The 21422-nt window shown below is 40.8% G+C and overlaps 1 protein-coding gene across 9 annotated transcripts in view; it reads right to left on the reverse strand.

Annotated features, from left to right (window-relative positions):
• Positions 1-21422, reverse strand: part of LRRFIP1 (LRR binding FLII interacting protein 1) — a 186063-nt gene that overhangs the window by 59287 nt on the left and 105354 nt on the right. For 2 of the 9 annotated variants that reach the window (XR_012154390.2, XR_012154389.2), the window contains exons 3-4: positions 12891-12935; positions 12328-12378 (exon numbers count right to left, since the gene is read on the reverse strand). The exons of 3 other annotated variants lie outside the window; for them this stretch is intronic. Coding sequence is in view for 2 of the 6 variants with exons in the window: in XM_073306757.2 (XP_073162858.2) it covers positions 1930-1986; positions 5020-5064; positions 12328-12378; positions 12891-12935; positions 15568-15615; positions 19926-19943 (264 nt within the window). In the remaining 4 variants the exon portion in view is untranslated. Of the gene's footprint in view, positions 1-1929; positions 1987-5019; positions 5065-12327; positions 12379-12890; positions 12936-15567; positions 15616-19925; positions 19944-21422 lie in introns of all 9 variants that reach the window. 4 more of the 9 variants (XR_012154386.2, XR_012154385.2, XM_073306757.2 and 1 more) reach the window with 3 other exon arrangements.

Genomic DNA, 21422 nt, shown 5'->3' on the forward strand with positions numbered 1-21422 from the left:
CTCTAGGTTCCACATGTAACAGCTAAATACAGAAAAAGTGTAAAGGCTATAGGAAAAAGAGTTTACAACAGGGAATTAAAACAAATGCTGGCTTCTGGAAAATGCTTAAGTATATGCTCAACTTTAAGTATGTAAGTAGCCCCATTGAACGCTACAGGGTTACTCACATGCTTGGAGTTAAGCAACTACTGAAATGCTTTGAATTGATTGTACAGATTCAATTGGATATTTCATGCCCATATTCCAATGGCAATCAAATCTCTATAAAGGATGCATGAAAGAGCTCCAGAGACTCCAGTCCAAGCTATATTTCCACCGCCAAAGTATTTTTCTCCATAACTTGTTTTGGTTTTTTTTACCTAATTAGTTTCGACAGAACTATATTCTGGCCCCAAATCCTACTTGAATTTTCTCAGGCCAAGTCTTTTTCCTTCCCACTCACGGCCTCTTAGAATCATAAAATCATAGAACATTAGGGTTGGAAGAGACCTCAGGAGGTCCAACTCCCTGCTCAAAGCAGGACCAATCCCCAACTAAATCATCCCAGCCAAGCCTTTGTCAAGCCGAGCCTTAAAAACCTCTGAGGATGGAGATTCCCCCACCTCCCTAGATAACACATTCCAGTGCTTCACCATTCTCCTACTGAAATAGTTTTTCCCTAATATGCAACCTAGACCTCCCCCATAGGAACTTGTGACCATTGTTCCTTGTTCTGTCATCTGCCACCATGGAGAACAGCCTAGCTCCATCCTCTTTGGAACCCCCCTTCCACTAGTTAAAGGCTGCTATCAAATCTCCCCTCACTCTTCTCTTCTTCAGACTAAATAAGTCCAGTTCCCTCAGCCTCTCCTCATAAGTCATGTGCCCCAGCCCCCTAATCATTTTTGTTGCCCTCCGCTGGACTCTCTCCAATTTGTCCACATCCCTTCTGTAGCGGGGGGGCCCAAAACTGGATGCAGTACTCCAGATGTGGCCTCACCAGTGCCGATTAGAGGGGAATAATCACTTCCCTCGATCTGCTAGCAAAGCTCCTACCAATGCAGCCCAATATGCCGTTGGCCTTCTTGGCAACAAGGGCACACTGTTGACTCTTATCCAGCTTCTTGTCCACTGTAATCCCCAGGTCCTTTGCTGCAGAACTCCATTTAGCCAGTTGGTCCCCAGCCTGCAGCAGTACATGGGATTCTTCCATCCTAAGTGCAGGACTGTGCACTTGTCCCTGTTGAACAACATCAGATTTCTTTTGGCCCCATCCTCCAATTTGTCTAGGTCACTCTGGACCCTATCCCTATCCTCCAGAGTATCTACCCTTCCCCGCAGCTTAGTGTCATCTGTGATCTTGCTGAGGGTGCAATTCATCTCATCATCCAGATCTTTAATGAAGATGCTGAACAAAACAAGCCCAAGGACTGACCCTTGGGGCACTCTGATATTGGCTGCCAACCAGACAGCGAGCCGTTGATCACTACCTGTTGAGCCCGACGATCTAGCCAGCTTTCTATCCACCTTATAGTCCATTCATCCAATCCATATTTCTTTAACTTGCTGGCAAGAATACTGTGGGAGACCATATCAAAACCTTTGCTAAAGTCCACCGCTTTCCCCATATCCACAGAGCCAGTTATCTCATCATAGAAAGCGATCAGGTTGGTCAGGCAAGACTTGGCCTTGGTGAATCTTGTGGTTTACTTTTTGTTTTGTTTTTTTATGGACTTGGTTGTGCCTCTACAGAGGAGCAGATGCCTAGTGACCTGCACAAGTTGTAATATGGAAGTCAGGGGGAAAACGCCTTCCAAAGCAGGGACAAAAAAAGAGCATCTATTTTGCTTTAGAAAAAGCCCTCAGCAAAGGAGACGGTTAATTTCTGGAAAAGCTTCCTGTTAATTCCATGAACTTGAGTGACATGTTTTTTAGAAATTCTTTACTAACCCTGCTAGATTTTCTACTCTGGGATGATCCATACATGTCTTCATCATAACCATTGGTCTGTCATGAGAGAAAAATGAGAGAGAAAAAACTTAAATGAAACCAAAAGAGGTCTCAGGGAAAGTCATCATTTATTCAGAGCTAAGACACAGATGGTGCTTTTTCTACAAGTACAACAGGGACATTGGTTCCCCAGAGATCATTATGACTTCAGACAGCTCATAGAACACTTGACAGTTTTATCTGCCAGCAATACCTGTAACCTATCGAAAAATGTCCCTGTTTTCACCTCAAATTTTTGTAAAAACAGATCAGCAGAATGTATTTAAAGTATCAGACTTTTCTGACTCCTTGGGAAGTGAAAAGGGATGGTTTCACTTCAGTCTACTGAAGGGAAAGGGAAAGTTGGTCCAATAAAAGAAATTACCTCACCCATCTTGTCTCTCTCAATCCCTAAAATTGTTATTGATAGGTTTTACTTTTATTACAAATATTCTCTACGTATTTTTAATACATCACTAAAAGAAACATCAGACAAACCAATCTGAATCTGTTTTCAAGCAAAATGCAACTGCATACTCACTGAAGAGTTGTATGCCAAATTACAGACTGAAGCAAATTAAAATGATAAATCCCCTCAAAAACGGAACTGGTAATAAAAGCCTGTAATAAAGCGATGTCAAAATGCACCAGTGCATTAACATTTGCATTCATCTAGCAGGATTACGAATGATTGAATTTCTAATCACAAACTACACATTTCAAACAGTCCCCTGGCAACATATATGTTGCATATTCTCTCCAATAAATGTATGTGAAAAAACTGAAAATGCTTCTTTCAAAGAATGAAATTTAACAAAAATCAATAAGAAACTAATTTTTAATCAGACTATCTTCTATATCAGCACAGAAATAAAAATCCATTAGCTAGCACACTAGTGCTGTTAACAGTTAATTAAATTTATACAGTACAGTGGACTAAGATATTACTGTAGCAATTGGTGAGACACTTATTTTTGGAGTCGTCATAGATTTCCTAGAAAATCTGAGCATTTGCTGTGAACAAAATATTTGACATATTCTAGCTTTCTGTTGGCCTTTCTACTTGCGTATGCACAGAGAAAACCCTGATTAATGTGGATGTGATTAGGGTCTTCATACTACAGAGACTTATGCACATGCTTAACTTTAGACTGCATTATGAGAGACTAACATTTGTGAACAAGCCTTACGGAATTACAATAAACTGTTGAATTAAACTGAACCTTACTGAATTAGGGTTAATACCTTTGGGGTACGCTGTATTAAAAATGCCATTGTGTACATATTGTGGCACTGTATGTACTCTCTCTAGTAGGGACAGGGATGTTATTAATTTCTTCCTTTATCAGCCTTAGAAGCTATCCCCTTGGGCAGGTGCGCATGTACTAGTTCAAACTGGATTTGCCAGGGATCAACAGAGCAAGAAACAATTTTTGGATAAACAGCCTAGTTTTAAAGTGATCTAGGGCCTTGTTTCTGATGCAGCAAACGGCCAGGACCTCTGGTCCATGGAGGGTCACAAGCCTTTGGGAAGGCCTGGAAGGACTTGGCCTACTAAGGCCTCATAAGACCACGTGCCTGATCTGATCTGAAGCTGTAATTAACTTGTAACCACAATGACGCCCCTAGAAAGGAGGCTTGAAGGACTGCTCCTGCCAGAATCCATGTTAGGGTTGGGACTCTGGTAAGCTTATAAACATTTGTGCAAGGTTCTTTTGTTTTTAAAATATTTTCTCTGTAGTGCTTTTACCTTAAGACTAAAGTAGGCTTGCTTAGAAAGAACTCTGTGGTTATTTATATCTGTATCAGTCACTCTTATCTATCTCTGAAGAGAAAGCAAACAGGTCTGTTTAGGCAGAGTGTCTTTGTTGGGAAATACACAGTGAAAGCAGGGAACTGAGCAGCCTGTGAATACCGTTATCAGAAAGGAGAGAGACAGCTCTCCACCCAGAAAGGCAAGGGCTGGGGAGCTAAAACATGGGTCGATGCTCTTGCTGAACCACTGTGGGGAAACACAGGGATAGTTGCTCTGAACTGTCACATTCATCATAAGAGTTACTATGAACAAAGTTGTGGCAGACACACAAAATGAGTAAATATTTGTCACATTTCCACCTCCAGGGTATTTATTGCATTATCTGGCAATATATTTTGGACTAAATGCAATATTCCAATTGACGACAAAAGAAAGCCTACATGTAGGTGCCCTGTGGAAGTCACATAAAGATTGATTTTACAATAACCTTCTCTAGAAAAAAAACAAGTGATTGAAATGTCTTTGGCATGAAATCAATGCTGCAAGAAAACTAGTCCCTAGTTTGGTGGAGGCATTTACATCTGATGACCTCCCCTCCCACCACCCCGGTTCTGCAAAATGAAGTCTGCATTCCTACCTGGAAGCAATCAAACTCTATTTTCCTTTTTAAAAGGTTTCGAAAGTCATTTCTGTGGACGTTTGAGGGGGAGTCTGTTTTTTAAACACGGCTATTCTTTGAGTTTTGAAAATTTTCCAGTGTAAAGCTCCTTAACAAGTAGCCTATAAAAACTGTTTTATTTAATGAAGCACTCCTAGAATCTTAAAGCATTGTTCAGTTATTATCTACTTACGTGTGCTTGTTAGATTCAATGTTGACCCATTACATTTACTGGTTTGCTACTTTAAATGACATTCTCCCTCCTCCTGCCTCATGGAAAAAATACAACCTTAGTTACCAGTCACACTAGCTGCTACCATCTTTTCCCTACATCTTTCTACTCACTAATGTAATATATGAAGATACAGAGTATCTTGAAAAAAAATCCTCTAAGCAGTACTGCTGTATAATCATTTGGGCTGAACTGCATTTTGTAATAAGCAACTGATACTTAGTGCTTTTTATGCACCCAAGACTACAAAGAGCTACAATATATTCTTGGCATTAGGCTGATTTATCAGTATAAACGAAAACTGTTTGGCCCAATCTGGCCATAACCCTATGGCCAACAATTTTTGCAAGTTCTCTCCAGCCCCAGCATAACCCTCTCAGAGGAAAACACTCTCTAAATACATACTGCTTTGGAGTTCTTCTTTTTGGGCCTCTCATTCTCTAATCCAACCTGCAGTGAGAGTAAGAATACCCGGTGAAAAGATCAATGAATTCTTGTATTTCTATTTTCCCCATGTCCTACATGCAGATCTACATGCAAAAACCAGGTCCTGTATTCCTACAAATCAACAGAGCATGATTCAATATACACACTCAGTGAGGATATAGAAAACAGAATCACACCAGATTCAGATTGCTAGTTTATGATTTAAAATTATTAAAGAATAACCATGCAGTTAACATTAATAGCTGCAGTTAAAACTATTCATGCCTGCTGGGTTAAATCAATTGATAGAGCCCTCTGCCATATATATGTACTACATCAATATATCCATGCAAAAACTAAGCACAGTAAGTGTTAGACTCATAGAATATCAGGGTCAGAAAGGACCTCAGGAGGTCATCTAGTCCAACCCCCTGCCCAAAGCAGGACCAATCCCCAATTTTTACCCCAGATCCCTAAATGGCCCCCTCAAGGATTGAACTCACAACCCTGGGTTTAGCAGGCCAGTGTTCAAACCACTGAGTTATCCCTCCCCACAGATAGAACTGTATCTGAATATAGGCCACTGATCAAGGAAATAGAATATACTGGGTGAATAAATTCTTAATTTGAAATAGGGGTAGGGAATGCAGAAAAAGAGAGAAACACACAGCCTTCAATGAAATTGGCTGCAAGAGCTTGTTTTCAAGTTCTGATGTGGAGGCCTGAAGCACTGATTCACAACAGCCAGCTAGTGGGAGGTAGAAATGATGCTTAGTTCAAATAAAGTGGAACTGCTCTTCATTCAGCAGCTTTTAAAAAAAGATCTTCTTGTACTTTGCCTTTTGTGGAGGCACAGCAAGACCCTATGCTCTGTCACAATAGATTTACAAGGGAGCAGTATTAATGTTGTCATGTAATCTAAACGCAGATTTAAGGATCCCAATCTTAAAATCCTTTTTTTCTTTTTTGCAAATAAAAATACTGTAACTATGAATGTTGATTTTATCTTCACAAGCAAAGATAAGGCTATTCAGACATGGTATATACTGTACTGCAGATTTATTCATCTTCTGTTTCCAGGAACAGATCTACTTGAAATGAGTTATGTAAATTAAAAGGTGCTTGAAATACATGGGAAATTAAAGTTGTATATAATATTCAGCTCTAACAGGTAATAGCTTTTCTACCTAGATTTTAATGATCTCCAAGACAGCTCTTTGTACAATGGGGAAAATGTCCAAGAGATACTCCTGTGGGAATTCTGCACCACTGAGCATGTGCAGAATTCATGTCCCCCGCAGGCTGCTTTGCATCCCTGCAGAAAAATGACTGAAAGGTAAGCAAAGGGAAGCTGCAAGAGCAGTCATGCACCACTCCCTAGCTGCGCAGGTACATTGTTTCAGGCACCTCGAGCAGTCGGCAGAGAGGTAAATCACTGCAGGGCTGGGGACACCCCAGGCAGTGGCTCCTACCCTGAGCCAAGATCAGATGCTAGTCCCAGCTGGGCTGGAGGCAGGAGACGATGGGACTTCCTCTTCCCCTATAAGGAGTGGCTAGGGCTGTGTCAGACCCATTCCCAGAAATCTCCCCCAGCTGCAGGAAGCTCAGCATCCTTCCCTGCTTCCTGCCCCCATTGCTCCTCAGCTGTGGGGGAGGGATCACTGTACAGGGAGCTGGTCCCCCATCCGCCCAAACCCCATGAATCCTGAACTCCCATACCCAGACACCCCCGCCAAGCCTCACCCCGTACTCCCAGAACCCTCCTAGCCCTTCATACACCACCTTCTTGAACCCCCTGCATCTGAAGCCCTCTGCACCCAGAGCCCTGCATCAGGACCCCCACCCCTGCAACCAGACCACTCCCATTCAGCTCCCTGCACTCAAGCCCCGACATCCAGACCCCTACGCCACTGACCCCCCAACTAGCTGCACCCAGACCCCCAAGCCCCACTCCCCCAGCACCCAGACCTCCCTGCTGAGACCCCCACACCCAGACCCCTCCACTGAGCCCCAACCACAGAGTCCCATTGTCCCTGCACCTGGAATCCCTCCAACGAGCCTCTGTGAATCCAGATCCACCCCCATACCTAGACCCTCCCACTGAGCTGCCTGCACCCCAGACTGTCCCACGCAGAATCCTCTCACCCCACACCTGGATTCCCCCCCATACTGAGTCCCTCCGCACTTGGATCCTGCCTGGTTGAGCCTGCCCACCCACACCTGACGCAGAGGGGCAGGGCCCCGGAGTGTTTCTGGGGTAGGCCCAGGCCTTGTGCAGTGTCAGGGTCAGGTGCAGCCTTGCCACTGACTCCATGTCCTGGGGGGTGGGGAGGCAGCAGCGTGATCTCCCACCTTCATGCAGTCAGTGGCCTGTGATCTGCACTGCCATGCTGGAGCCTCTGCATTTACTTATTGACAAATAAAACGTGCAGAATTTCAACATATTGCACGCAGAATTTTAGGCGCAGAATGCCCTCAGGAGTAAAGAGGAAAAAAGTTCGCTGTTCATGTCTCAATTAAACGCACATTTTGAAAATAGTGAGCTTTGTATTTGTGAAGATTACCACACAGAGCACTGGAGAATGAAGCCATCTCTCCTCTGAGCAGGTACAAGGTAAGTAGTGGTAATGCAAGTTTCTCCACGCAGCCCTGAAGGGACGACACCTTTAGGTGGGAGTTAGTTCATTCTCCATGATTGTTTTTTAATCCTTTGCCTTGCTGAGTCTGACAAATGTTATAATGCTAAGTGAAACAGTGGGATGTGTCTCATTCCTTGAGTCAGGTATCCACATCAGAGACCACAACACTGCTATCATGATCATTTGCCTTTTTGGGTCTCCTTCTCTACTATTGACCAGATATAGCAAGAGGCGTTAGAAATTGTGGAAAAAAAGTACTATTACACACTGCAACTTCAGACCATTCTCACCACTGGATAGGCACTGGCATACTCCAAGTCAGACTGTCAAGAGCATGAGAGGAAATAAAAACTATCAGAATACAAAAAACCCAAAGATGGCAATCAGGAAGACATAGGCACTGAGTTGTAAAAGTTTAAAATTCCTTGGTTTTGAGCAACGAGAGCACAAATGCTAGCACCGGTTCAGAAGTCAGGAATTTCTGCAACCATCAACCAGATTAACGAGAGAAATAGAGACAAGTCTTTATATGCTGCATCACTATTGGGCGATAACTCAACAATATTTCACCTTGTGGGATCTTGGATGTGGGAGTTGGCCCATTATGAAATTAGGGAAAACTGAAGAGAATTTGCAGTGGAAGAAGACGGAAACCAGAGTCATATGTCTTAAAAAAAAACAGAAAATGATATTCTAAGTTTTTCTGCAACAAAAATCACTTAAGAGTAAAGCAAGCCTATGGGGCTTCCAGAATGATACGGTAGGATACTTGGGCAGTTTTCATCGGTCTCAGAACAAATCACAGTAAAACATTCTTAGAGGAGAATAGTCCAGGAGAAAAAACTCTGAGAAAGAAATTGCTGATTTTGGAGGACTGGGAGGTTTCACATGGTAATACCTTTTCTGACATTGCTCCACTGTTTGGAAACTTCCTGTCCAAAAGAGAAAGAACCAACCCTTCAAGAGAAAATTTGTAAATTCTACCCATCTTGTATGGTATTCCATGAGTGACCACACAGATATTTCAAGGAACTTTCACAGGAAGCAAAACAGCTTCTTTTTGTAAGAAATTAAAAAAATCTGTTTAACACCAAATCCAAATATGAAGTTTTCTATAACAAATAAACTTTGAAACAAAAGGTTTTCAAACAAATTCCACCTTTACTTACTGTCAAAGACCACAGTTCAGATTTCTTTGTGAATCTAATCTAGTTTCACACAAACTTAAATAGAGACAAGATATAGTTTCCTTGTTTCTAAAGTATCAGAGGGGTAGCCGTGTTAGTCTGGATCTGTAAAAGCAGCAAAAAGTCCTGTGGCACCTTATCGACTAACAGACGTATTGGAGCATGAGCTTTCGTGGGGGAATACTCACTTCATCGGATATATTCACCCATGAAAGCTTATGCTCCAATACGTCTGTTAGTCTATAAGGTGCCACAGGACGCCTTGTTTCTAAAGACTTCTTTATGTTAACAAGGCTTAGCAAAAGAAGCAGAGAACCCTGAACTCAGATCCTAGGAGGCCAGGTTTTCATTTCACTTTTATACATACATAAAAAAGCAAAACCAAAGATGCCTGAAAGAAGTTAACAGAAGCATAACTAAATGTCTACACAAACCACTTAAAGCATATTCACAATTTTGTCTTGTCAAGCAATTGTGAGCCAGGTATCAATCCTAAGAATATAATTAGTTGTATTTTGTTTCAGTGTGAATAAAATCATGTGCCTTAAACCAAGGCTATTAAGGGACAGACTTTGGCTCAGACTTATGAGCTAATATATCTACCTCCTGCTTTCCTTGGCCTGAAGTCACAATTGCCCCTGGGTCAGGGCAGGAAATCGCAGGGGTTTCTCATTCTTCAAGTGTTAAAATTTAGGGGTCAAACCTCCCTCAGTGTGTGTGCAAAACTCAAATATTTGGATTTAAGATCATTCATTGAGGAATGCCCCCCTTTTAACAGTCATACAGGAAATTGGGTGCAATACGTTAGGGATATTATGGCATAAAGTTTCTTCCACAAGACTCCATTAGACAAAGTTTTCTACCAAACAAGGACATTGCTCACAAACTTAACTAGTAAATATTTATGAGCTAGATCTTCAGCTGCTGCTAGTCACTGACTTCAGTGGCTACACCAGTTTGCACCAGATAAAGATCTGGCTCTTAAAACTGAAAGACTGTATGGTTAGTAGCATGGGAATACTGTTGGATATTAGGGACGCTTATTTGCACTCCAGAGAGATTAGAAATCAGACATTTCTTTTGGGTGAGGAAATGCAGCCTGTTTAGTGAAATGCAAATTTTAATTACCAATGGCCATCAGAATAAAGTATATTAAGGTCTAATAGGGACCCTTATTCATGAGGATTTTGGAAATGATATTTCAGTCATTAATTTCCTTGCAGGCCATGAAAATACACTTATAGTCAGGACTGGATAAGCAGTTTAATTGAAAATTGCCCAGAACAAACTAAACTGAAACCTCAAGTGCTCTAGGAATTAAAGCATTTTTCCCTAATCAATTCCATGCACAATTTTATTAAAGTTTAATTCAACTAAAATCTAAAAAAACTCATTTTAATGTTCATATTTCTTAACCTTTTCCTCACCATTGAGGAAAACTCATCCATTATTGCTTTCTTGTTAATGAAATAAAGAATGCAAAGTCATAAAGGTATCAAGCATATTCTAGTTATACTGTTTGGGAAAATTAAATTAATCCCCAATTCCAGGAGGTGGGAATGTTTCAGTAAAACCAATGTCATATCATGACTAGTATATAGATGTCACACAAAAAGGGAATGAGACACTCATAGTACAAGATATACTGTATGTCCATTAAAAGATGGGAATTTAATTAGCAATCACTCATTCAATTTGTTTCCCCAGTGGTAGAATTTTAGGCCTTTTACACATAAATATAAACCTATTTAGAGGAAAATAAGACCATTCCATTCAACAGTTCCTCGGGATATTCCTCCAGAAAAAAAAAAAACATGAACTCTTAGTTGAGTAAATAATTACAGGATCTTCCAAGAGCTGCATGAAACCTCTCTGCAAATGGTAAAAGCTAGGATTAAGGATGTGGATCATTCTTTAAAATATATACTCTTAATTTGCCTGAGTTGAATAATCTATATCAGGGATTCTCAACCCTTTTTTCCCCCTGAGGCTCCCTACAACATGCTATAAAAACTCCACAGCCCCCCTGTACCATAATTTTTTTTTCTCCAACATCAAGCGGTAGGAAGCAGGGCAATTGCCTGGGGCCCCACATCACAAAGGGCACCATGAAGCTAAGTTGCTCAGGCTTTGGCTTCAGCCCCAGGTGGTGGGGCTCAGCGCACCAGGCTGCAGTCCTGCGTGACAGGGCTTCAGCTTTCTGCCCTGGGCCCAAGCGAGTCTAAAGCCAGTCATGCTCGGCAGACCCCCTGAAACCTGCTGATGGGCCCCCAGGTCCCTGGTTGAGAACCACTGATGGATAGCAATCTTAAAGAGGTAAACTAATGCTATTGTTAACTGCCTTAAGATTCTGTCTGCATTAGAACAACAGAACTGGCTTAGGCACAAACGATTCTATGTGCCCACTCTTAATTCATGTTCCAAACTGTTGCACTATTGCCCTATGTCAGTACTAGTACTGCTCTAGACCATTTCAGTTGCAATGGCCTCTGAGTACCCACCCCATAAGCTACAGAATTGTAAGAGTTTTCAAAAGATAATCAGTGCACCATGGGACAGTAGCAGGAGAGACTCTCTCAACCATGTGCACTATCATGAGAGCTAATTTGGTCCACGCTGGAATTAAAATGGTGCACACTGGAATGGTACAGAGTGAAGCAGTTTGATGTACCTACATGTATACTGGTTGGAGCTATTTTGTATGTGACAAAGTGTTTTTCAGATATACTAGGAAGATATTACCTTTCTTAAATGGTAAATTTATCTCATATAGATTGGACCTAAGTGACTGTGAGCTCCTGTGCCCAGTGATCCTTCCTTAGTGCCCAGCCTCATTTCTGGGAGGAGACAGGCTCCAAACATCTCAATAATGCCAGCTTTGAGGAAGAAGTCACCTGGATCCCCAAGCTATTTAAAAAGACCAGCTAAGAACGGTATTAATACTGGTTCACAGGAACACTGAACTGACGTGCTTTCCATCAGCTGATTTACATTTAGTTTCTAAACTGTGACCCCTCACCCCTAACACCCAACGGAGTGAATGCTGCATCATTTCTCAGATTGCTCCATATGGTCACTAATGCTGGAACAGCTTAAAAAGATCCATGCAAGAGGAAATTCTGTAGACCCACATCTTGACTAAATACCTCCCCCAGTGATTAGTGAAGAGAGCATTCAGCAGGAAAAAAATCTCTACGCAATTTTATACTTTACTTATATTCATATTTACAATTTAATGTCTATGAAACTGACACACCTATCCAGTTCTCCTTGGATGAAGGAACTGTTGGCTTCAATGTAGGCCTCAAGTATAAGGCTATAATGTAGAAAACTGGGAGGTTTGGGAGACAAGAAATTATCAGAGCTCTCTCTGGAAAGGGTACAGAGAAACTTTTGCAAGGTGTGGGAGAACAGCAACATCAATAAAAAAAATCATGCACGTAATTGTACAAGTTACTAACCCTCAGGCTTCCACGGCTACCCACTGACATGCGCTCATCTTCATCTGAAGCCTATTGAAGAGAAAGTGTAGGAGACAAGAAACAATTAAAAGAATACAGATAACAAGCAATGAAACAAGTACTGATAGAATCAATTAACAGAAGCCAAAGGGAGGAAAAGATTTTGTGCTAAACTCCTTAAAGGCTTGCCCAGTACACGTTTCATTTATATTAGACAACAAACATAAGAGTAAATATAACAGTGCCACGTCAAACATTGGACCATTTTCAGGCAATACAAAGGAAGTTCTAAAGCATTCCCCTACAGGCTGAACAGGTTAGGAGCTTGTACAACTCCTCTTTGTGCCATGTCTGGCTCATGCAAAACAAACAGGTTCATTGTTCACTTGTGCAAAAGAGTTGGATTTTAATTTGCAAAAACTCACCAGAATTCTTTGCAGAGAGGCATGAAGTGTTGCACAAAATTAACAGTAAATACATTTGTTTTTAAAAGAGACACTGCCAGCGTGCTGCAAGTGACGTACGTAAATATGTATGAAGAATGCACAAAAGAAAATACTAACCGAGGCATTTCTTCTGGATCTACGAGAATAACGCTCACTGTCTTCCTATCAAAGCAGCAGAGAAAATAAGAGTGAAATGTTGAAAGGACAGAAATAGTAAAACAAAGCCTTCAGTTAGAAAAAATGAAACCTCAGTGTTAAGAAGGAAGCTGGATTTAGCAAGGTTTAATCTGATAATGATAGATGATGCACTATGGCAACTGAGGAAAAAAAATTAGAACTTGCTATTTCCCTATACCTGTCCTCCTTCCTTCATCCCAGCCCATTCTTCACTACTATACATTTCTAAAATACAATGGCAAGTTATATGCATTGTTTTCTTTAGCCATGTTGGTCCCAGGATATGAGAGTGACAAGGTAGGTGAGGTAATATCTTTTAGTTGGACCAACTTCTGTTGGTGAAAGATACAAGCATACATGTCGACTTTCTAACGTGCCCGGGGTTGCTCCCCTCCAGCTCTGCCCCAGACCCCACCTCTACTCCACCCCTTCCCAAAGGCCCCACCCCTGCCCTGCCTCGTCCTGCCCCCGCTCCCCCTAGCACCCTGCCTGCCTCCCAATGCCTCCTGCCCACCACAGGAGGGGGAGGTGCTGATCAGCAGGGCCACCGGCCAGTGGGAGGCACTGGGGGGAGGGAAAGAGCTGATGTGTGTTCCAGCCCTGGAGCACCCATGTAGTCAGTGCCTATGGAGACAACCTTTAGAGCTCCCCAGGGTCCCTAAGAAGAGCTTGAAAGCTTGTCTCATTCAAAGAAGTTTCTGCTTGTCTCTCTTATTAATACCTAGACATTCACAGTGCAAACACACTGATTAAGACAGTTAAATGCACTACCCTAGCGGGTCTGAGAGCCTGTAGCTAAAAGAAAGCTTTCTAGTCTATAGTTCCCTCAGAAAGAAGTCTTCAATTTGAATGGCATTCTCTACCCTGTAAAAATGAGAATGCAATCCACCTTTTAATGTGGATTTGACTGAAAGACATGGCCTTTGCTAACAAGCTAAAAGAATCTATATCCTACTTCCAGTAACTGGGCTGTATTATACATTGCTTTGTATGGGAACTTGGAACACTGACAATGTAGTAGGATGCACTAAATTTCAACAAAATGGTTTTAACACTATTTAGCAATGGCTAAAAAGTAGAATGAAAAATAAACGTACGTGTTATACAACTATATTTGCCACAGGTGAGTTGTTTAAATTTGTTGGTTTTCAAGCAAGCTTCAATATTCTGTGGTTAGCGTTCTGCCCATTAAAACTAAGCTCTGGATTTGGGAAGCACTAGAGATAGTGAGCTCTTGCTCTCTCTGTGGAGCATGCAAGGTTTTGAAGTGACAAAAGGCTGACTTGTGAGCTCTCAAGGGAGTATCATCAGGTGGGTCTTGCTCACATGCTCAGACTGATCTCCATTTTCAGGGTGATGAAGGAACTTCCTCCACGTCAGAGAGACAGGGACCTTGGTTTTGTTTTTGCCTCTGCCTCTCTGCAACATGGGGTAGGGGTCACCAGCTAGGATCCTCTGGGTATAACTAAGGCTACATCTACATCTAGAAACTTCAAAGCGCTGCTGCAAAGTGTGAGTGTGTGAGCGCTTTGAAGTGTGAGTGTGGTCATGCACGAGCACTGGGAGAGTCTCCCAGCGCTCCTGGTAATCCACGTCCACGAGGGGAATAGCTCCAAGCACTGGGAGCACAGCTCCCAGAGCTCGGAGCCTGTCCACACTAGTGCTTTAAAGTACTCAAACTTGCTAAGCTCAGGGGATGATTTTTCACACCCCTGAGCCAGCAAGTTAGAGCGCTATAAAATTAAAGTGTAGACAAGCCCACACTAAATCAATTCCCTGCATTTGCCAAGGCCTTGGGCACTGGTGTACCTCAGACCCTTCTATTCTCTGCCTGTGGCACACAATAGTTTAGTCTCCTGAGGGCTGTAATATTTGAATCTAATCCGGGTCAGTAGGTTCAACACAGGGGTAATGGGGTGGGGTTTAGTGGCCTGTAATGAGCAGGAGACCAGACTAAGTGATCTGGGGGGCCCTTTTGTCCTCAAACACAATGAGGAACCTCACCTAGTCTGGATGGTATGTCACCCTGACAATGGTGGGAGTGTAATCCAAGAAAGTGTGTGGCTGGGGGGACAGGGGAAATGGATCAGGATTTCAAGAATCAAGCCAAAAATTTCCAGACATTAACTCATGTTACCAGGTCGGGATACCCAAAAAGACCAACCTGGGAACAACAGCCCTGCCTCCAGTCCCTAACTAGTGAATGGCTTTATAAACTAAGGATCGAAGAATAATTTCTTTTTAAAAGCTGAAATAAATACATTTGAAACCAAATCTGGTCTGTTTTAGCAATTGTTTTAGTTACCAGAAGAAAAAAACAACTTTTTTCCAGGTCTAAAGCGAATTTTTGTGTGTGCTTTTAAATCAAGAAATCCATTTTTAGCAACTATTTCAATCTTATGTTATGACCATCCTATATATTAGACCCTTCAAACTGACTACAAACAAAAATACAAGTAAGCAATACTCTAGATGCAAAGTTCAAAACAGTCTTCATAAGACTGGAAACTGATTCTTCAAATATAGCAATATACCTGTCCCATGGAATCTCAAAAATTGTAAGCTGTACAAGATTTCAATGGTAAAATTATTTTTAGCTTTGTTGATCAAGGCCTACCATCCACTGCTCGATGTCACCCCACTTTGTATCCAGACCATAATATTTCTATAGACAGAAAAGGGAAAAACAGAATTCAGATGAGACAGATAAGCACTGAACTTTGAGACGTGCATTGCCATGGTTCTGCCGAGCTCCACAGTCAGTCTCTCACACTGAAACACGCATGCTCAAGGATTAGACAAACACGCCAGTGCAAAGCTGAAAATTGCAGAGTGTGACTCAGCTCCTTGATGCCACTGTGAAAAGCAGCGCATGCCTGAAACAAGTTTCCTTATAAAGAAGAAAAGTGTTTTGCTTTGTTTTTAAATCAGACAATCATAAGCAAAGCTGTGGGCAAAGGAGTGAGAAAGGGTGTAATGAGCCTTGGGTTCCTGACCCAGGTCAGTCAAGACTTGTTACAAGGGGACTGTACATAACACTTCCAGGATGAAAAGTTCCATAAAACCATGGATTTGTACACTTGGAAGGAGGACAAAGTGATTAAAATAGAGTTAATCTCCATGTACTCTTATGAAAATGAACAATTCTTAAAAGATCCTTTTCAAAATGTGAATAGGCTTTTTCACAACTTCCATCATCATGAAAGTGGTACAAAATCATGAATGGCAAGAGGTTACACATTATAAGGAACCTGCAGTACAGTTTAGGATGTGCAGAACCACAAAAGGTGGAGGGTAAGGTCTGGAAAGCCCACACCCACTCAGTACCAAATAACACATAGAATCATAGAATCATAGAATATCAGGGTTGGAAGGGACCCCAGAAGGTCATCTAGTCCAACCCCCTGCTCAAAGCAGGACCAATTCCCAGTTAAATCATCCCAGCCAGGGCTTTGTCAAGCCTGACCTTAAAAACCTCTAAGGAAGGAGATTCTACCACCTCCCTAGGTAACGCATTCCAGTGTTTCACCACCCTCTTAGTGAAAAAGTTTTTCCTAATATCCAATCTAAACCTCCCCCACTGCAACTTGATATACATTCCAGGAAGAAAGCCTTCAGTTTCTTGGTTCATATTTTCTTTGCATAACAACTCTGGAGTAACCCTACTGATTTTGTGATTGGATTAGACAAGAAGTGCTTTAGAGTTCAGTAAACTAACATTTCAGGTTTTTTCTTCCCATATAAACACTATTAAAAACTCTATTTTGGGGGGGTTACTGAAAGTCTACTTAACACAAAATAGTATGACAAACTTTGTGAAAGTTATGACAATTAAAAAATTACTGCTATAAAGAAGCATCACTGGAAACAAGGAGTAATTAATTCGTATTTCGGAGGAAGATGTACATCAGAACAATTTATTTGACTAATATTCTCCTCAAAAGGATTCATATTATTGTAAATAAGCCCACATCTAATCTTTGCCTGTACCTGCATTGTTGGTAGTGCCTTTGAGAGGGAGACAGGGAATTGTTTTTAAAAGCATGGCTTCCTATTTTGTTTAGATCCCATAACATTTAAGTTAAACATTCAAGAACTGGAAGTCTTTATGGTATAACTCAGTGTTTAGCATCAACTCAATTGCAACAGTTTCATTCACCTTACTTCCTAAAGCAATCTGCATATGAGAAAACTTGGGAAAGAGACATTTGTTGGCTTTCCTTGTCTAATTCTGTCAGATTACAAACATCTCGCCTAATTGGGCCTTCAAACCAAAGGGGGTGATCTGGCGAGCCCCCTGGAAGGAGAAAAGCAGTGCTTTACAAAGGAGATCATAAACATGACTACTCAGTTTGGAGAATCCGGGCAGACAAAAACCACATGATTAACTTGATAGATACCACTGGCTTGGAGGAACAATTGAGAATAGGTGGATGGATGCTTACTGCAGTCTTATACAAGTATGAAAAATATTAGAATATAAGCTTCCAAAAGCAGTCACTGTCATTTAAATAAAACATTTTTAAAATAATTAAAAATAAGAGCATTTATTTAGTGCTTTATATGTTTAAAGCACTATGCAATAGTGTTTCTACAACAAAGAAAAAGACTCTTATTCAGCAAGGTAATTTACTTGCATGTTTAAAATTCAGCAAGTAAGTTATTGCTTCTCTTTTCCACAAAGCATTTAAGCATGGGCTCAGAAACCTCTTGCAATGTACAGACACTGCTTAGCCATAAAGAAATAAGAATCCAAAGCGCACTTCAAGGTAGGGCTTAATTCATTTCATTTGTACTATTTCTTGTTCTTTCTTCAGCAACTGACCATAGTTCCATGCTTTAAGCATCTCATCACAAGTGCTGAGATAGAACTGGAATATGACAACCTACCCCAAAATTAAATATAATGGAAGGTCCCAATCCTGTAAATAAATGCACTAATTTAGACAACTGCAGAGTCCTGTTTGGTAAAACTTACAAATTTTGCTTTGTAATATTCAGGACAGGTAAACTGATTAAAATACACATTTCCTCCAAAACAATTTGCTTGCAATTTTGTCTGGTAACCAGATTGATTTAAATTATGTAATTCAAACCTAAAAATTCCATGAAAATAAAATACAAGCCATTGTGTTTACATAGGAAGCGTCTCTAAATAAAATTAACAATATGCTCAATGTTTTGTGAACCATGCTTTCTGCACACTTCTGAATTCAGTCTTGTGAACAAGGCCAAGGAGATATCCATAGAAGATTTCAATGTTTCTCAAATTTACCTCCTGGCAGTTTACAGTTCTCCTTTGTGCCTTCCCTTCCTCCACCCACCTAAAGCTACAAGGTTTAATACCACTGATGAAAGAAAGGCTATTGAGTGCCTTAGAGGTTCTAGTCTTTAATTTATAAAATGCTCTGACATAAACCGGATCACCTCATATTGACTGAAAATATTTAGTAGTCTTTTAAATATGTAAAAGTATTAGACATTTGCCAAACCAACTACATCAAGTCTCTTTCTTCAAGTATTCAAAGTTGACTATTATCTAGTTTCCCTGCAGATTTCTCTTACAAATGGTAAGTAATTCTAGGACACTTTCAGGAAGAAAAATTATGTTTACTCATTCATTTGATCTTTTTAGTTAGTATGCTATTGCAAGCTTCAAGTGCTGTTCTAGTCAGAAAAGTGACATTAAATAGCATTGCAAGGTTCCAGTTTTAACATCTGCCAGTGATTCCAGATCAAATTTACTCTGTTTATAAGAGTTAGGAAAAACTAACTGGCACATTTTTAAACACTAAAGATGGGATTTGAAAGTTAAACCAGGTAGTTCCTGGTTCATGTAGTAATGATTCTGAAGGTCAAATTTTATCTTGTCCTAGCTGCACAATCAGAATGCCTCTAATAGGGATGTACATATGTAGTGTAACTAAGTGTTAATATTATCCCATAATTGGGACTTACTTAACAAATCTGTTGACATGCAGGCAGAAACCAAATTCAACTTGCTCTCCCAAAACAGAGTTGGTTCGGCAAGGATAATGGAGATTAAAATTTATTTTTTGTCACTGAAGTAATCAAGCTATTACTCTGAACAGATAGCAGATCATTTCAATAAAAAAGTGTCTGTTTTACATACTCACTTTTCAGAGTATAACAGCACTTTCAAAACTCTACACTATATGGTCAGCCAGTGAAACATGCAACAAAGGATAGGTCAAAAGCACACCAGAGAGTGACAGGTCAAAGCAAACCAGAGTTTGATTTTCAGAAGACACTTATGGTTCAATGAAAGGTAAGAGGCTCAGAAGGATCATTTATTAAATAAGGTGGATGACAGCAGGTTTATATAGTCTTGGATTTCCTTCTTCTCCCAGATACTATGATAACAAAGTATTTTTTTAAAACAATTTTTCCGTTAAGGTGCTACATGGTTCATGCACAGCAAGTATTGTACAGCTTGAGATTTTGACATAACATGAAGACTTGCTGATGATCCGTTACTACCATTATAAACATTAAAAATTGTAATTTTTGCATTCATTCCACAAACTGCTGTACAGTTTATGACACATGAAGCCACCACACAGTTTCACATTATGCCTGATTTGCCAGATTAATCTTTCGCTGACTACACTGATCATTTACATGAAAACCAGTGGGAGGGAATAACCTGAAATTATGAGATGAGCTAGAAAGATACTGCAGTTACAAAGAGCGTGTTTGACAGGGGAGAGGGTTGTTTTAAAATGTTTGACTAAGCACATTTTCTTAACTACCAGCAGAACTCTCAGAGCTGGGGTGAAGGAGGGACAGTTAGGTATGGAGACCACCTAATAGTTAGGGATAGTTACACACACAAAAAAACCTGCTGTGTACCATGCGTTCTTGAAGGGTTTTATTTCTGAAATGGTATCAAGGCCCCTGATGTGACAAAGAAATGCATGCAAATCATAATGCAAGAGATCAGACAAACCCTACCTTTTGGACCTGATAGATCTACAGGAAAAAGGGGAAGAGGAAAGAAATTGGGAAAGAAAAAATGCTTGTATGAATAAATTAATAGCCATACAATTTTAGAACCTATTGTAAAAGGAAAAGGTTGTTTATACAGTACATACAGTAAAGTGTAAATACAGAAATAAGCCATAATTGAAATCCAGGAAACCTTTGTAAAATTAAACTTCCCTGCTTTCTCTCTCCAACTCCCCCCCCCCCCCATATTGAGCTTAGTCAAATTATGCTATTCCTGATTTTAGACCCACTTGATACTATACTACAGAAACAGATGTAGCTGCATGTTAACATGTAAAAACATTTCTCAAGCTTTACATTGAGTCTGTGGCATCGAGGCAGGTTTGCAGTCTTTCTGAACAGTGATTGTAGAACAAACGTCCAAAAAACTAGCATTGTTCCTGGACTGATGGGAAATGGCATAATGAGCAGCAAAAGCGTGTACCCTAATGACCATAATTCTGTTTTGCAAACGTCTCCAATAAGTACTTGTGCTAGGAACGCTGCTGAAGCCACTTGCACTGTGGTCGAATGAGCTGATACTGTAGGGGTAGTGTGACATTAGCTAACTAGCAGCACAAACAAATGCAAGAGAAAATCCAGAAGGAAGTCCAGCATGGAAACCAGTTTGCTTTTCACGCTGTCATAGAACCATAGAATATCAGGGTTGGAAGGGACCCCTGAAGGTCATCTAGTCCAACCCCCTGCTCGAAGCAGGACCAATTCCCAGTTAAATCATCCCAGCCAGGGCTTTGTCAAGGCTGAAACAACAAATAACTGTCCACAACAAATAACTGTGTAAAGCGTCTGGTGCAGTCCAAGTAAAAGGCCAAAGCTCTTCTCACATCCAATGAATGAAACTTCTGCTCATCTGTATGCACATGAGGCTTCTGGAAAAATGTTGGCAAATAAATTGCCTGATGAATGTGGAAATTGAAAACTACCTTTGTCAAGAATTTTGGGCGATGGTGGAGGTAAACCTTATTCTTATGAAAAACCATGTAAAGAGGTTCTGAAACCAAGGCTCCCAATTTACCCACTCTCTTGGCTGAGGTTATTGCACCAAAAACACCATTTTCATAGAGAAGTGGAGTAGGGGGCAAGTCATAAGAAGTTCAAAGGAAGGTCCCATTAATTTTGTTAGCATGAGATTGAGATCCCATGGGGTTCTTGCACTGGAAGAAATAACCTATCCAACCATTTTAGAAATCAGAGCGTAAATCTTTTTTTCAGCTCCGTAACTACTCACTGCAGAGTGGAACGTTACAATCACAAATGTACTTTAATGAGAACTGTCAAGGCATTACTGTTGCAGGTGCCAAAATGTGCTTAATGGAAGCCTGCCCTGGAGAGAGACTTCTCTGCCGAGACCTGATAAAACAGCATTTCCATTTGGCCAGGTAAGTATGCCTTGTTCAAGGTTTTCTGCTGTTCAGAAGCACTTCCTGAACGTTTTTCAAGTAC

The sequence above is a fragment of the Lepidochelys kempii genome, chromosome 11 (genome assembly GCF_965140285.1).
Source record: "Lepidochelys kempii isolate rLepKem1 chromosome 11, rLepKem1.hap1, whole genome shotgun sequence".
In the NCBI taxonomy this organism is placed as follows: Eukaryota; Metazoa; Chordata; order Testudines; family Cheloniidae; genus Lepidochelys; species Lepidochelys kempii.